General features: G+C 54.0%; 1 protein-coding gene across 5 annotated transcripts in view; it reads right to left on the bottom strand.

Moving 5' to 3' along the window:
* Positions 1-13,937, bottom strand: part of ACCS (1-aminocyclopropane-1-carboxylate synthase homolog (inactive)) — a 30,904-nt gene extending 16,967 nt beyond the window's left edge. For all 5 annotated transcript variants that reach the window (XR_015721424.1, XR_015721423.1, XM_045808773.2 and 2 more), the window contains exons 1-12: positions 13,597-13,937; positions 12,404-12,685; positions 10,293-10,352; positions 8,488-8,558; positions 7,302-7,371; positions 6,728-6,794; positions 4,691-4,788; positions 4,095-4,172; positions 3,258-3,358; positions 2,522-2,611; positions 1,061-1,106; positions 820-961 (exon numbers count right to left, since the gene is read on the bottom strand). Coding sequence is in view for 3 of the 5 variants with exons in the window: in XM_045808773.2 (XP_045664729.1) it covers positions 820-961; positions 1,061-1,106; positions 2,522-2,611; positions 3,258-3,358; positions 4,095-4,172; positions 4,691-4,788; positions 6,728-6,794; positions 7,302-7,371; positions 8,488-8,558; positions 10,293-10,352; positions 12,404-12,685 (1,105 nt within the window). In the remaining 2 variants the exon portion in view is untranslated. The remainder of the gene's footprint in view (positions 1-819; positions 962-1,060; positions 1,107-2,521; positions 2,612-3,257; positions 3,359-4,094; positions 4,173-4,690; positions 4,789-6,727; positions 6,795-7,301; positions 7,372-8,487; positions 8,559-10,292; positions 10,353-12,403; positions 12,686-13,596) is intronic.
* Between the last annotated feature and the right edge of the window lie 2,187 nt (positions 13,938-16,124).

Genomic DNA, 16,124 nt, shown 5'->3' with positions numbered 1-16,124 from the left:
ACTGCAGAGCCGTATTCCACTGTGTGGATGCAAACCAGTCTGTTCCCTCCTTCGTCCTCAGAAGTGAACAAAGCAGCTATAAATATTCACATAGTGGGTTTTGTGTGACCATAAAGGTAAGCAGCTAGGAGTGGGATTGCTGGGCCATTTGGTAAGTGTGGTTTAACTCTGCAAGGAACTTTGCTTTCCAAAGTGGCCGCGCCACCTTCCATTCCCAGAGCAGCGTGAGAGTTCCAGCTGCTCTGCTTCCTCGCCAACACGTGATGGTGTCACTATTGTTTTAAATTTTAACTGTTACAGCAGGTGCATAGTATCCAGTCCTCGTATCCCCATCTGTAAAATACTAGGGGGGAATACAGGAATATCTGCCTCCTAGGATTCTGGGGAGGGACCAACGTGATGGTGCAATGAGAACACCCAGCAGGGCTCAACAAAAGGTAAAAGGTGGCAATTACAGACTCGTTATCTGAGACCCTCACAGGAACAGGTATTTCCATGATAATGTTTTCCTTTGTTGCTTCTATTCTCTCTTTTTCAAGTGCTCACAGCTAATAATGATGAGTTCACGTTGACTAAGTTCCTATTATATGCCAGGTACTGTTCGAACTGACACATCACATGAACTGAGGTTTGGGGAGGTGAAGGAATATGCCACACAGCCAGGAAGTGACGGAGTTGGCTATGAACCCAATCATGGCCCTGGGGTTCTCGAACACCACCCTAAATTCTTCTCATATGAGAAGCACCCATGATCCCTGGCCTGTCCCCAACTGAATATAACCACCCCCCCTTCTCAAATGAGCAGGCCCAGGCAGTCACCACGGTCCCGGAGCAGCTGTGCCATCTGGTACTGGACCAAGCCACTGAGGCCATGATAGCGGCAGAGGGAAGCCACCGCAGTGGCCACGTCCCGGTTTTCCGTGTACAGCGTGCCAAACCGGAGCCCAGACATCCCGAAGTCCTACGGAGAGAGGCACCCTGGGCAGTGGAGGAAGCTGCTTCTACCCACCTCTCTGCCCTCCCACCTCCCTGACACCCCCGAGGCCAGCCAGGAACCTACCTTGCTGGTCGCCCACATCACATGGGTCCTCTGGGGGTCAGGCAAGCTGCAAAGAACACAGTGTGGGAACGGAGGCAACACAGACCCACAAAAGCTCATACATGTCTGGATGAATTTGGTTCTGGTTCTGTGTGAAGCCCTGGTCTCATCTCTCGAATCACCAATTCCTACACATCCTTTAGAACCAGGGTCAGCAAACTACAGCCTGCAGGCTAAACCCGGCCCGCGGCCTATTTTCGTAAATAAAGCTTTACTTGAACACAGTCATGCTTTTTCATGTCTATGGCCACTTTCATGCTATATGGCCAAGTTGAGTGAGAGACCATAGGCCTATAAAGCCTAAAATATTTGCCATCTGATCCAAAAATAATTGCCGATCCCTGATCCAGAGCTCAAGTTCTACTTCCCCAAACAGACCTTCTCTGACCACCTCCCAGTACCGGGCCCACTGGGAACCCCAAGCAGATCCCCTCATGTCTCCCCAGACTTCTCCTTTTTAGCACTTATCAGAGCCACAATCAAATGACTGTGTATTTAGCTGCTAAAACATTTTTTCTGGGGGTGCCTCAGTGGCTCAGTCGGTTAAGCATCCAATTCCTGGTTTCAGCTCAAGTCATGATCTCACAGTTGTGGCACTGAGCCCCGAATCGGGCTTTGCCCTCAGTGCAGAGTCTGCTTAAGACTCTCGCTCCCTCTCCCTCCTGCTCTCTCTCTCTCTCAAATAAGAAAAAATCTTTAAAATGATTTTTCTGGCTAGAAATAAAAGTTCCACCTGAGAGGGACCTCTTTCTTTCTCGCTCACTGTTGTCCCGGCACCGAGCAGAGTCTGGCACAGTCGCTATTTCTCTGCGTCTCACTTTCCTAATCCATAAACAAACAACAACCATCTACTTGGCAGAGCCTCGTGAGGACCAGCTGAGAGAACCACTGGAAAGGACTTCGCAGGGTCCAAAGCTCTGAACAAAGACCAGGAGCTGTTAGAATCTCTCAATGTCACCTTTATAGACTTTACAGGTGATCTGGTCCAACAGTTTCCAGAGCTGTTTCAGCCACAGATTCTTGGCTCAGACTAAATCTAACGAAAAAGCCCAAACAGCTAGAAGTGCTGGCACATGCCTGGGGTGGCAGAAGGGTTTGCTGAATGAGTGAGTGATTGGATGGATGGATGGATGGATGGATGGATGGATGGAGCTTAAGCTGCTCTAGAGATGAGGGGAACAGCGCAGGAGGCCAGCTCCCACCCTCGCAGCCCCCCCACCCCCAGGAATCCTACGGCCCAGCCCCTCCTGGAGCTCTCAGAAACCCCACAGAACAATCTGAAAAGCCCTGATGTAGCCTGGCCCTCCCATCTTCTCCTTAGGGGATCTGAGGACAGTGGGACCAGCTGGATGGAAGAGGAACTGCCGTGAGGGGCCAGGGGACTGGGGGTGGGCAGAGTCGGCTGTGGCAGGGCAGCCTCACCCTTCCAGGCTCAGGACGCTGCGGTAGGCCGCCGACTTCTCGAACACGGACAGCATGTAGACCTCATCCACCATCACGTGCAGCTCGTGCCTGGAGGGGTGGAGCCGGGGAGGAGGCGGCTTGGTCTGCAGCCAAGTAGCAAGTCCCCAAGGTGGGGAAGCAATGACTCAGAAATCCAACGGGACCAAGGTCACGCCCAGGGCTACCAAACTTTTTTCCAGAGACACCTTTCCTGTGTCTGAATTTTCACACAGAAAGCCGCACACACAAAGCAGACGACAGTGGGGCTTCTGAAGCACTGTGGAGAGGCGGAGGCCTCGGGCGCCTCCACAGAGGAAGGGCCCAATTGAGTGCAAAACAGGTGTGTACAGACAGACCCAGGTTCAAGTCTGGCTCCACTCCTCACTCTGAGGCTCAGCAACCTGGGGATAAGGACCGTGCGATGACTGATAGGGTGACTGGTAGGATGGCAGGAGACAGAGCACGTGAAGAGCTCAGCAGGGTACCTGGCCCCTGGGGGGTACAATAAAGGACAGCTGTTGTACCTTAAGAAAGAGGAGAGGGAGAGGGAGAACTAGCACCCCACAAATCCCTGCCCCCTTACCGCACTGCGGGGAAGGGCCAACGCGGGCGGGAGCCCACAACGGAGTGAACAGGGTGGGAGAATCATACCAAAGCCTGCACCCATATCCTGGTCTGCCAAGATGTTTTGTGGGGTGACCATGGGGTGCCTCACCTCTTGGCAAATTCCAGGTAGTCCCGCAGCTCTCCTGGGGAGTAGATGTCGCCCAGAGGGTTGTGGGGGTTGATGAGGATGAGACCTTTGACCTTCACACCCTGAAACCATCAGTGGGACAGGAAACGGTCAGCTCCTCCTGAAGGCCAGAGCCACACGCGCCCACTGAATGGGGTTGGTGGAGGGGCAGGCTCCCGGGGAAATGGGATGGGAATGTGTTCACGACCCAACGTGAAGCGGACAAGGGCAGAGAATTACATATCTGGCAGCAGATATCCATATGTGCATATGTGTCGACTGGGAGAGAAACCAGAGGCAGAGAACAAAGCCCAGAGGCAAATAGGCCCAAATGCCAGGAAAGGCTGCCTCTGTGTAGAATAACGGGCTGGGGTTTGCAGTTTAAGAATTCCTACAGGAGGCACGTATGACCGTAATGGCCATGGACTGGAAAGGAACCACGGGAGTAGTACGTGTCTCTGCCTTTCTAGGACGTGCCCTCAAAGTGACAGGGGAATCACGTCCTCGAATCACCAGGGAGACTGCTGGACTACCACCCACTGCGCTCCACACTTGACCCCCTGAATCAAACTCGGGTGCAGCGGGGCTGGGTGTGTGAATGGAGCTCCCCGGTTGACTCTTTGAACAAAGAGGTCTCAGTCTTTCTCCAGTGGGAAGACTCTCCATGGGCTCCTGACAGAATGGCTCCCTGTGACCATCTGACACCCCAAGCCCCTCAGGGGGTGCCAACCCCACTCCCAGGATGAGATGGGCCACAGGAAATCTGTGCCCTGCTCAGGCCCACCCCTCCCAGCCTTGGGTTTTATCTGACCCCCAGACCTCAGAGTTAGCTCTCTGCAGGGCCGTCTCCAGCTTCTCCACGGTGAGCTGGAAGGGGCGTGTATCCAGCCCAGTGACCTAGAAAAAGATGGAGAAAAGCTACCAGCCAACATCAGTGATCCCGAAAACCTAAGCTTCTGGGGCCTCTCCTACCTGTCATCGCTACACTCCTTAGAACAGTCTCTGAAAAACACTGGCAGGGTCATTCCCCTCATTGCTGCCCACCCCATCACATCAGGCACACCTCAGCACTCTTAGTCGGAAAGAGGCCCCAGAGATCCTCTGATTGGGGCCCAAGAACTTACACATTGAGGTCTGCTCTGTCCCATCCTCACCCCACCATTTTGATGTAGTCTCCCTGGGGCTGCCCTTGGCTTCTACACTGACCCCAAAGATCTCAGAGCCGGGACCTAGGGAGCCCCAGGGGAACCCAGGTATGGACAGTCATGGGCAACAGAAGACTTTACTCCCCTTGCAGCCATGACCCCAGAGCTCTCAGCATGGACTTCCTCCCACGTCTGCCCTCAAATTTGGAGAGAGGAAAGTCTTCCCCTCAGGAAGGCCTGGGTCCTACCTGGAGTCTCTGGAACTCCTACCTCACTGTCCAGATAGACACAGACCAGACGGACGTTGCCATAGAGATAGACGTGCTGTGTGATGGCTCCATAGTAAGGGGCGGGGATCAGGAAAGCCTCTGAGGGCAGGAATAGGTCAGGGCTTGTCACCCTCTGGACAGAATGCCCCAGTCCTCCCGTCCACAGGCTCCACGCCCCTCCCAGCCTTCCAGGTCCTTGGGGGAACACCAGGGGTACACTCCGTCTCTCAACTCCCAAGCTCCTTCTAACACTTGGATCCACTGAGATGTGTCCCTTTTCTGATCACCAGTAGCTAACATTTACTGAAAACTTGCTACGTGCTGGGAACTGGGCTCAACGTGTATTTGTGTGTTATCTCAATCGATCCTCACAATCGCTCTGTGACGTCAGTACTCTTGTCACCCTAACTTCACCGATGAGGACATTGAACCTCAGAGGATCCCTCGGAAGCACTCCACGTGCTGGCTTACTCTGAGGACAGACCGGGATCCAGTGAGTTGAAGCTGCGGGGTGATCTGGCCTCGACAAATGGACAAATGTGACAGCATACAGAATTGCCCAGAGATAGTGTGTTCAGGAGTGGATTCTCCCTCCCTGGGGACATTCAAACACAAGGCTGAGGCCATCTGGTGGGGAGGCATGTCATGTGGAAGATTCTAGCTCTGAAGGGGAGGCTAACGACCTCCAAGGTCTACCCTAATGCAGAGGCAGGCATTCCCTGAGTTCTGAAGAGGATGTGTGGTCAAGCTGCCCTCCCTTCCCCTGGTCTGCCCCACTCACAGCTCTGGAAGGGGCAGCTTCGTCCCACATGTTCCCTACCCCAGCCACGGGGAGTGGATTGGAGGGAAACGAGGGATCCCAGGGCGCCAGGGCCCTGGCTGGCCAGAAACCCATCATGTGCTCTCTCTCACGACTTCGCTCCAGGACGCACAGACGCTCGTTAGGTGAGAACGTGCACCTGAGCAGAAAGGTCATGAGCAGGTGGAGTTGGGGCAGCTGCCCTGGGCTATATGGGAGCTGACGAAGGTCCAGAGAGAGGTTTACATTTACAAAGGGGAGGAGGAGGGACTGTATATCCCCATGAGAGGTGGAGAGTGTGACACTGATCCCGTTCTTGACTGTTCGAGAATGGGTAGGAAATCACCCACCCTATCCTTGCGATGAATCTTCTTGTGGTTCAAATCCTGGTTCCTATCTCTGTGAATTTGGCAAGTCACTTAACCCCTTGTGCCCTGATATCCTCGTCTGGGACATGCGGATGGCACAGGACCTACCTCGGAGGGGAGAAGTGAGGGTTGAATGAGCCTGTCTGTAAACCTAGGCCAGTGCCTGCATCACAGCACGTGGTCAGGAAACATCACCCATATAATCACTGCTAGCGAAGCTGACATGAGTGGGCCTCTGTTCTGGTGACAATAACCCCTGACCGTGACCTGCTCTCAGTCCGACCATGGCTCCTGTAGCAGACGCTGCTGGCTGCCTACTCAACAGCCAGTCCGATTTTCTGGCTGAGGGAACACCAGATTTCCCAGGGATGAGCAGTAAGTCCGAGGAAGGAGGGCCTCCTCCAGCCCCTGGGGACAAACCACGTTTGGTTGAAGTCAACTGTGGTTCTTATCCCATCTGCCAGGGACTGCTCTGGGAATGGGTTTGTGAGGCGGTTCTGGCCAGCAAGACATAGGGGAGCTCTGCTGGGACGTTCTTTGGGAAAGATTATCTCCCTTGCCGCCTCCCAATAAAACAAAGACACGGGCAAGGCACAACCTTTCCCTTTCTCCCCGCTTTAGGACCCATGGTCGTGTAAGGTGTGCCAGCCATCAAGTGAGAGTAAAGACCAAGGTCGTCACAGAGACCAGCCCTGAACCCTGGCATCACGTTGACCTCCCCTGAAACCGCCAACATCCAGGTATCTTGTCAAGCCACTCATTAAGGCCCCTGCAGTCCCGTAGTCTACTATGGCCGAAGGCATTCTGATGCAGCTGTGGACACTGCAGGCATAGGCCAGCCCCCAAGCTGAGCAGGCCGTGGGTCACTTACCCCCCACCTCACACAGCACGGTGGCCAGAGCAGAGAAGAGAGAGGCACAGCCATTCAGAACAACCACCTGCGGGTGACACGGCCATGTGACAAAGATGACTATCCGTCCGGGAGGGAGCAAGGACCTACAGCTGTATCCAGGCTGGCGTAGAGGGAGGGCTGGGCCCCACTTGGTGGCCTCTGTGGCTCCGTCACAGCAAAGCCGCCAGAGGAAGCCCAAGGCCTCTCCTACTAACAGCCAAGGGCATATGTGGCTTATTCTTTGACCAGATCAAAGGATGTTGGTCTAGATCAACAAATCAAGGAAGAGGGAGCTGGTCACTCGGAGAGCCTTGTCCGAAGGTATGGAGGCAACGACGGACCATAGAACAAACTGGAGCAGAAACTGTAACCAAATTATACCCTAAATATCTAGGATGGGGAAGACGAAGGGAGGGAGTAGTCCTAATTCCACCTGCAAACAGCTCAAAACTGAGCGAAGGGCAGACCCCAAGCCCACGCTACCCCTGCCCAGTCCAAAGTAGGGGGAGGTGGGCAGAAGAGCAGGGGAGAGCAGAGGAGGGGGCTTACTCACATTTTCTGGCTTAAGGGGTGCGGGGCTCTTGCAATAGAAAGACAGGAATCTGGCCACTTCCTCCCGGAGGCTAGAGATCAGACAGGGAGATGGGCAGCACTTGTCAGAGGATCCCCAACCCACGGTCCACCCCAAAGCTCCTCCGGTGAATCTTCACACAGACGCCATTAACCTTCTCTGGTTTCCCACAAGGGCGGTGGGGTCAGCGTGGCCTCCACATCGCAGGGCCCACCAGCCCCCCGGCCCGCCACTCCCCACACACACAGACTTGCATTCTCTGTAGTTCTAGGACACCCGTCCCGCCTAATCCACAGGCCTAATCCGCAGGGGCTATCAAAAGTAACACTCCGTCTACATGTACATCCAGCTAATAACAATGCTATTACAACAATAACTACGTCAGGGTCATTGTTGCTAAAATCCGTTAAGCATTTACATTATGCAGGAGTTACTTGCAGAATTTTACTCATTGAATCTTTTTACAACTCTAGGATGTTATTATTATTATTATTCCCATTTTATAGACAAAGAAACTGAGGCTTGAAGGAAATAAGTCACTTGCTGGTAAGTGGCAGAGTCCAGGCTGTCTCCAGGGCCCACCACCCTAATTACTACAGGAACACGAGCTTTGGAATCAAGTCCTGCTTGGCCACTAAGCCCTTGGAACAGCGGCTGCCCCCAGCAAGTACTCACGAAGTACCAACTCCAAGAGGCATTATTTACCACGTCCCACCTTACCGGGAGGAAGACCCCCTCGCCAGCAGGTCCAAAGCTGACCCTGGTTCCTCTAAAACTACTGAGAGAGCAGGGACAAGGACCCCATGCCTGCAGGCCCCCCACATGCCTCAGACCCAGGGAAGCCAAGCCAGGGAGCTTCTGCGCTGGGGTGGGCCTGGCAGAGGCGCTAGTTCCCTGCACACACCTGGGAGACCCCACGATCGCCGGGCCTGCAGGACTGGCCCTCGGCCTACGGCTGGCTTTCTCCACCTGCCGTATTCACATTCGGGGCGGGATCATTATCTAGGGCTGCCCTGGGCATTGTAGGAGGGTTAGCAGCGTCACTGGCCTCTACCCAGTAACAGTCCTTCCCAGTTGTGACAACCAGAAGTGTCTCCAGATGCCCTATGACCCCAGGGGAGCAAGACCGTCCGGGGCTGAGAACCACCAGCCCACGGCAGCTACTTACAACGGGTGTCCCCTCCAGTCAGGGTACTGCAGCAGGGACGGCTCCACCCGCAGCATGTCGCTCTGACTCAGCTGGGGACAGAGGGAAGAGCGGGGCTGAGGGCCACCCACACCATGGAAGAGCTGCCGGCGCTTCCACCCGCATCCACACAGCATCCGGGCCAGGAAAGCCTGGGCTGGGTCGGCTCATCACAGAAACCAGGAGAGAGGCGGCACAGGCACAGCATTCCCCTGCCCATTTTGCAGATGAGGAAACCGAGGCTCAAAAAAGTGAGGTGCCTCAGCCAAGGTCACGGAGCTAGCAAGTGGCAGAGCAGAGACAAGACCCAGAAGGTCTGACTCCTAATCCAGTGCTCTTTATACAACACTGCCATCTAAAAAACCCAGAGGGGTGGGGGCGCCTGGGGGGTTCAGTCAGTTTAGCATCTGACTCTCGATTTCCGCTCCAGTCATGATCTCAGGGTCGTGAGATGGAGCCCCATGTCGGGCTCTGCACTCCGCAGGGAGTCTGCTTGAGATTCTCTCTCTCCCTCGGCGCCTCCCCATGTTTGCATACACTCTCTCTCTCTCTCAAATACATAAATCTTTTTGAATAAATAAATAAACAAATAACCCAGAGGGGTGGATTTGTAGAGGCAGTGATAGGAGACCATGCTACTCAGCTTCTCCCTGGGGTGACGGAAGGGGTCCCAGAATTGGGTGCCATCACCTCGGTGTTGGCTCCAACTTCTGGAGGGACTCAGGCCACGGTGTTCCTGCAGACTCAGCCCAACCTCACGCTTTGGAAAGTGTGGCCGTTTCTACACCGTCTCCACCCCGACCAGGTGCTGGGTTAGTAACTCCCAGGGCATCACAGACACAATGTCACGGAAAGGCAGAAGTCTTGGGGAGTGGACCAAAAGAAGAAGGGCCTGCAGCCACTTGTATGTAACTCCAGCCTTTTCCGTCTCTCCCTCGGCCCAGAGAGCTGCGCCGTCCAGCAGGAAGCCGCTAGCCACGTGGGCCTCCTGAGCACTTGCAACGCGGCCAGTCTGAACTGAGACCCACTGGATTTGAAAGACTTGATATGAAAACAGTATGTAACATACCTGAATTTTTTAGATAGATGACATGTTCAAATGGTCCTATTTTGGATATGTGGGGCTAAATAAAATATATTACTAAGATGAATTTACCATTTTCTTTTTACTTATCTAACAGAAAATTTTAAATTATACACGTGGCTAACGTTTTACTTCTATTGGACAGTGCAGCAGGGAACTGGCTGGAAAGAACACGCATCTTGAGCCCCCTTCCTACACCCCTCTCCCCTTAGGTCTTGGATTTGTCACCCTCGGAAATAAGTTCTTTTGGGTTAGGCGTCACTCTCTCTACAATCCCGAACTTTGAGTCAGGGCCTTGGGAGACACATCCGCAGCTGTGGCCTGAGACTCAGCTGCCGTGGTGGGAGTGTGGGAGTATTTACACTACGGGAATTGGCAAAAGCTACAAATCAGAGTCTTCCCTACCCCAGAAGCAGTTGTTAAATGCTGACCACACCCCAGTGTGCCCCCCCCCCCAACAGCAGGACCCAGCCAGCAGGAGGGTCTGAGTATGGGAAGAGGTGAAGCAGGACCAGAATAGGGAAGTGACTCGCCCAAGACCACAGAGAAAGTTGTCCCTGAGGAAGATCTGAAACCGGGTCTGCTGACTCTCAGGCCAGGGCTGCAGAGGCAAGCAGCAGGCTCTGGTCAGGGAAGCCTTCCAGGGAAGTCCAAGAGCAGACAGGGAGCTGTTGATGCCACGCAGGGGCGCACTGGGACTTACCCGCCTGGACAGCAGGTCAAAGCAGAGTTTGTTCTCACTGGTGCCCAAGTTAATGATGCCCTGGAGACAGAGATACAGAGGCAGGGTGAGCACAGCCGAGGGGTCCCGAAGGAAGGCCTGAGATGCACACCGAGGCAGAAAAGCAAAGCAGGAGTGATCCTGCCCTTCCAAACACCCTTCCCTGCCCTTGTTCGAGCCCCACCTCCACTCAGCTCCCTGGTCCCATCTTCCCATTTCTAAAGCTCTGTTCAAATGCCATCTCCTCCAGGAAGCCTCCCCAGAGCCCCACCTAGAAAGGATCTTTTCTTCTTCTGGAACCCAAAGCTCTTGATCTGTCCCCCTTTAGAGCACTGCTTACTCTCTGCTTCCAGGTCACAAGGACAGACGTACATGCTTTATCTCCCCACTGGATGGGAAGGTCCCTGAAGGGGATGCATGCAGGAGACACCAGGGATAGTAGAAGTCGATCCATGTTTACGGTACAAAAGAAGGTACTAAGTAAAGCAGTGCTCTGCTAGGAACGGAAACAAGGATACATGTGGAGCAGGAAGGGCTCCGGGGCTGGCACAAATGCTCCCCTGGGAAGCCCTGTGCAACTGCACAACACCCACCCCATGAGGCACCGTCTCATACGAGCGGGAGGGGGAGGCACAACTCAAGCCGTCCCACAGAGTCCCCAGAGAGACTCACGCGCTGTAACTCCTGACCGCTGACGTATGGGGGCAATGAGGAAGGAGGGAGGGGGCAGAAGCAGAGCTTGAATGAGCCAGCATTCTGACAACAAAAGGCAGTGCTCCTTCACTCCCGAGGAACAGACCAGCGTGTCCCTCTGCTCACAGCGAGTCTGTCCACAAATCCTGTCACTTGTACCTTCAAAATACATGTACGGCCCGACCACTTCTCACCTCCACGGCTAAGACCCGTCTGACTGCCGGAGCTTCTTGTCTCCCTACTTGCCTTGGCTTCCCTCCTTCCTTGCTGGCCCACACTCACCCTGACCTCCACACAGCAGCCTAAGAACAAGGCACCTTCTGAAAACCAAATCCTCCGAACTCCTTCCACCGAGCTTTGTCCAAAACCAGAGCCTGTCCCCGCCCCATCATGCCCCACAGACTCCAGCCCACCCCTGATCTTTCTGACCTCATCTCCTGCCCATCGCACTTCCCTCCAGCCACAGGGGCCCCTATGCGGTCCCCTGAACTCATCAAGCCTTTGCATCAGCCGTTCCCTCTACCCGGAACATCCCCCCCAGGTATCCGCAGGGCTCGCTATGATAGGCAGCCTCTCAGATGGCTCCCAGTGAGCGATCCCCACCTCCTGGTATCCACACCCTTGCATAATCCCTTCTCTGTGCCGGCTGCACCTAGGACCCACTTCTAATGAACAGGATATGCAGATGTGACATCTTGCAAGCATAGGTTATAAAGTCCCTGGCTTCCATCCTGGGTATTCCCGGTGTCTCCTCTCTCGGATCGCCTGCCCTGGGGGAAGCCAGCTGCCACGTCATGAGGCAGTCCTGCGGAGATCCCCGTGTGACAAGGGACTGGAGCTGCCAACACCCACATGAACGGGCCTGGCAGCGATCCTCTCCCCTGCCCCCCTCCAAGTCAAGCCTAAGATGCGACCACAACCCTGGCTTCACCGCAAGTTCACAAGATTCTGAGCCCGAGGCACCCACCCAGATCCTGAACCCCAGAAATTATGACGTTTCTTTTAAGCTGCTGAAATCTATGGTAATTTGTTACACAGCAACAGATAACTAATACAGTCCTTCACTTTCTTCAGGCCTCCACTTGAATCGTCACCTTAGGAAAGTGGCCCCTGTGACCACCTTACATAAAACAGCAACATCCCCAGACCGCCCCGTCCTCCTCATCCTCTTCACCCTGCTTTATTTTCTCTACAGCACTTATCACCATGTATTACAGGGATTTTTTTTTCCGTCTGTTCCCCATCTGCCTCCCCTACTAGAACAAAAACTCCATGAGGGCAGGAACTTCGCTTTCGCTCATGGATGTAACCCCAGCATCTAGAACAAGCTCTCGGTCAAGGTAGGGCACCCCACCCTGCAGTCTCCCCTGGGGTCCAGTGGGGGCAGGGGTCTCACTCACACTGGGGTTCTTATCCTCATCGTACTCGTCCATGTGGTAGGTCCTGTAGCCCTCCTCTGCCGAGTCCCAGAACCACTTAATGACGCGTCCTCTAGAAGACAGGTAGGAGCTGTCCGGAGACAACATGGTGGTGGAGTCACATAACTCAGGCAGCTTCCAGTCCGGTTTTCTGGAGCGTTCTCTTTCCAGACCATCCCCATAGTTACTGTCCAGGTCCTGTGTGGAGGCTGGGCTGGGACAGGGGGCAGGTGCCCTGGATTCCTCCTGAGGCAGAGTGAACATCTGCAAAAGGACAGAAGTGTTCAGGGCCTGAATTCAGCCTTCACAGCAGCAAAACTGAATTGGGAGTCACGAGGTCCTTCCCATTCTCTGTCTGCCCCTTCCTCTATGTTTATATATTCACCATTGCCTGGATCCCTTACTAGTTGTAACCAGGTGTGCAGTGGCTTCAAGTGAATTCTACGAAGGATCCATTCAGGGCCAGGGGCTCTGCTTGCTACTTCTATATGACGTAAGGGATAGCCGCTTTCCCTTGTTTTACATTTATGGGAATTTTTCAGTCTGCAGCTTCAGGGGTCACCAACGTTCTTTTTCCATTCTTGCTGACCTCAATTTCAAAACACCAGGATAAAATGTTCTGACTTAAGCAGAAAGATCCCGGAGTCCCAGGGGTCTGGCAGTGATTGATGCCCACAGGGCTAAAGGGCAGGAGAGTACTTGGTGATCAGAGCGGACGGTGGGTGCGGCCCAAGGGGAGGGCGACTGGGGGTCTCCCAAGGGCAGCACCCCGGCAGAGCTCCAGGGACCGGCTTCCCGCCAGGTGGAGGGAAGCAGAGGTGCCAGGAGAAGGTGGGGTCCTCCTGCCCGCGGCAGTGCGCTCCTCCGCTTTCTAGGCGTTTCCTCCTCTGCAGAGCGCGCGTAAAACCGCAGGGGAGCAGGGAGGCTATACACGGACGAGTTCCCGAGTTCCCGTAGGTAAAGCGCTTAGAACCAATCCTGGCTCGTGGCTCAAGTTCAGTAAAATAGATTATCCTCGCTCCTCGCCGAGGTGCCGGGCCCTGAGGCTGGCCCGCACGCCAAGTGACAGGGGACAGCCAGCCAGCAGCCCCGACCCCCACCCCGGGGCGCTCCCGCGGGTAAACACGGCTCCCCGAGGCACCCGCCCCCTGTGGCCGGCTCTTCCTGGCGCTCACCTCGCTCCCCAGCCGGGCCAGCGCAGGCGCGGACAGGCAGCGCGGCGCGGCGGAGGCCGAGCGGGAGTACAGGCTCCCCGGTTCCGGCCGCCCTGAGGCCGGGCCTCGGAGTTGCGCCGGGGGCGGACGCAGCGGACGGAGGCTGAGCCTCGCGAGACTCTGCAGACGGCTGAGGTTCCGGGACGGGGAAGTGCGAGCCGGGCCCGGGGCTGCGGGACGCAAGCGCCGACGCCTGAGGACGATCCCCGGAGCCCGCGCGCACGGAGGCCCCGCTGCGCTGCCGGGCGGAGCGGGACCGCAGCCCTCCGGGCCGGCGCTGGGGAACCGTGCGCCCCGGGCCGTTTCCGCTGCCCGGACCCGCCCTCCTCCGGCGCCCGGCCTCCTGGACGCCCCGGCGTGACCAGTGCGCGGCGGGGCCCTCCGACCCTCGGGGAGCCCACTCCCCCGCCTCCGCCCCCCCCCCCCCCCCGTGCCGACCCCTGCCCGGGCGCAGCAGAGGCCGAGAAGCCTCCGCGGGGAAGGGTTGGCCCGCGGGCCCTGGTCTCCCGGGCTGGCACGTAGGGGCGCCTTCCTCTACCTCCCGGCCTCAGTTTCCCGATTTTGAAGCAGTTAGAGCCCCGGGAGGTTACTTGGCAAACGTCTGCCTGCTTGCACCCATGGAAAAGCTTTTCCTGGTTAAAGAGAAGGCATCCTTAAAAATCCTTCCCCCGTGATAGTTTTTCCACTTTGAAATTCTCCTTTCGCTCCATGGGACATTTGTTGAACTCTGCCAGTTGACCCCTATGCATTCTGGGGCTTCAGCAGTGAGTTAGGCTACGCAGGCCCCAGCCTACGCAGAGCCTTGAGTAGAAGTCTCCGTTCCCCATGAAATAAGCGGGATCCCTCAATACAAGTAGGGCTGGGAAGACTTGGCAGTCTTCTAACCACTCCACTTCTTGTCTTCGCTTTGGCCTTGCCAGCAACATTGTGACCTTCAGCAGCTCTCATGACTTCGTTGGTCCTCTGTGCTATGTTCTCTAAAACAAGCCAGTTCTCTCCATCTAAGTCCTATTCTATTTAATTCTGCTAAGTACTCTTATTGAAGGCCTGTTTTGTGTCAGATCTCTGCAAAGTGCTGGGATACGATGATAAGCAAAACAAACAGTGGGCCTCTGGTTGATGGGGAAGGCAGGCATACAAATGGGAGAACTATTAAGAAAGAGATTACTGGGTGCCATGGAAGCAAGCAGCAAGGAGATTCACCCCCAACCCCAATACATGCACTGGGCCCACACAGGAAGCCCTACACACATACAATTGCTGTGAACACTTACAAAATGATGGCTGAGTTCTGAACGGTAAGTCGTAGTCAGCTAGTGAGAGTGTGGAGAGTGGGAAACAAGGACATATTTGATAGGACCTCGAAGGTCAGGGTCAGTCTGGACCATTAACATTCTCAGGAATTGAACTCAAATGGACAAATTTTCTTGAAAGACACAAGTTGCCAAAACTGACACAAGAAATAGAAACCGTGAATCGCCCTATATCTGTTACAGAAATTAAATTCATGAGTAAAAACCTTCCCATAAAGAAAACTCCAGTACAGAAGGCTTTACAGGTGAATTTTATCAAACATTTGAAAATTAAAAAAAAAATTAACTTGACACAAACTTTCAGAAAATTGAGGGATGAAGATTTCCAAAAACATTTATGAGGTCAGTATTATTCTGATACCAAAACCAACAATGTATTACTAAAAAGAAAATTATAGCACAATACTCCTCATGAAAATAGATATAAAATTCTTTTTCCGGGGGAGGGGCACTGCCCAGTGTAAAATTCGTAATATCAAACCAAATCCAACAATATATACGAGGAGGATGCATCATAACTATGTGCAGCTTATTGCAGGAATAGGACCTTGCCTTACTATGTAAAAAGTTCAATGTAATTTACCACGTTAATACGTAAAAGAATTACGCCTTCTCTAGAGTTATAGTTGAAAACATATGACGAAATTGAACCCTCATTCATGCAAAAACTCTCAGCAAACTAGGAATCGAAGCAACTCTTATCTGGTGAAAGGCGGTGTGAAAAATACTTACATTAACATTGTCCCCAAGAGTAAGAGTCGGGTGCCTGGGTGGCTCAGTCAGTTAGGCATCTGACTCTCGATTTCGGCTCAGGTCGTGATCTCAAGGTTCTGAGATCGGCTACTCACTGGGCATGGAGTCTGCTTAAGATTCTTTCTTTCCCTCTCCCTCTGGCTCCCCCCTCTTAAAAAAAAAAAAAAAAAGAACAAGAGTGACCCAGTCCTCCTAAGATTGAGAACAAGAATGTCCTCCCTCACTACTTTTATTTAAGTACTGGAGGCTCTAGGCAATGCAATTAGAACAGAAAAATTAAAAATATTAAAAAGGAAGAAGGAAAATCATCTTTATTCACAATCAACATGATTGTATACATTGAAAGTTCAAAGAAATCTCCCCTTCCCCCTGTCATGCTACTAGGACTAGTAATGAGTTTATTAGCAAGGTCACAAGATACTA

The sequence above is a fragment of the Ursus americanus genome, chromosome 24 (genome assembly GCF_024610735.1).
Source record: "Ursus americanus isolate L20-20 chromosome 24, mUrsAme1.1.p, whole genome shotgun sequence".
Classification (NCBI taxonomy): Eukaryota; Metazoa; Chordata; class Mammalia; order Carnivora; family Ursidae; genus Ursus; species Ursus americanus.
This window is presented reverse-complemented; position numbering and strand designations above follow the sequence as displayed.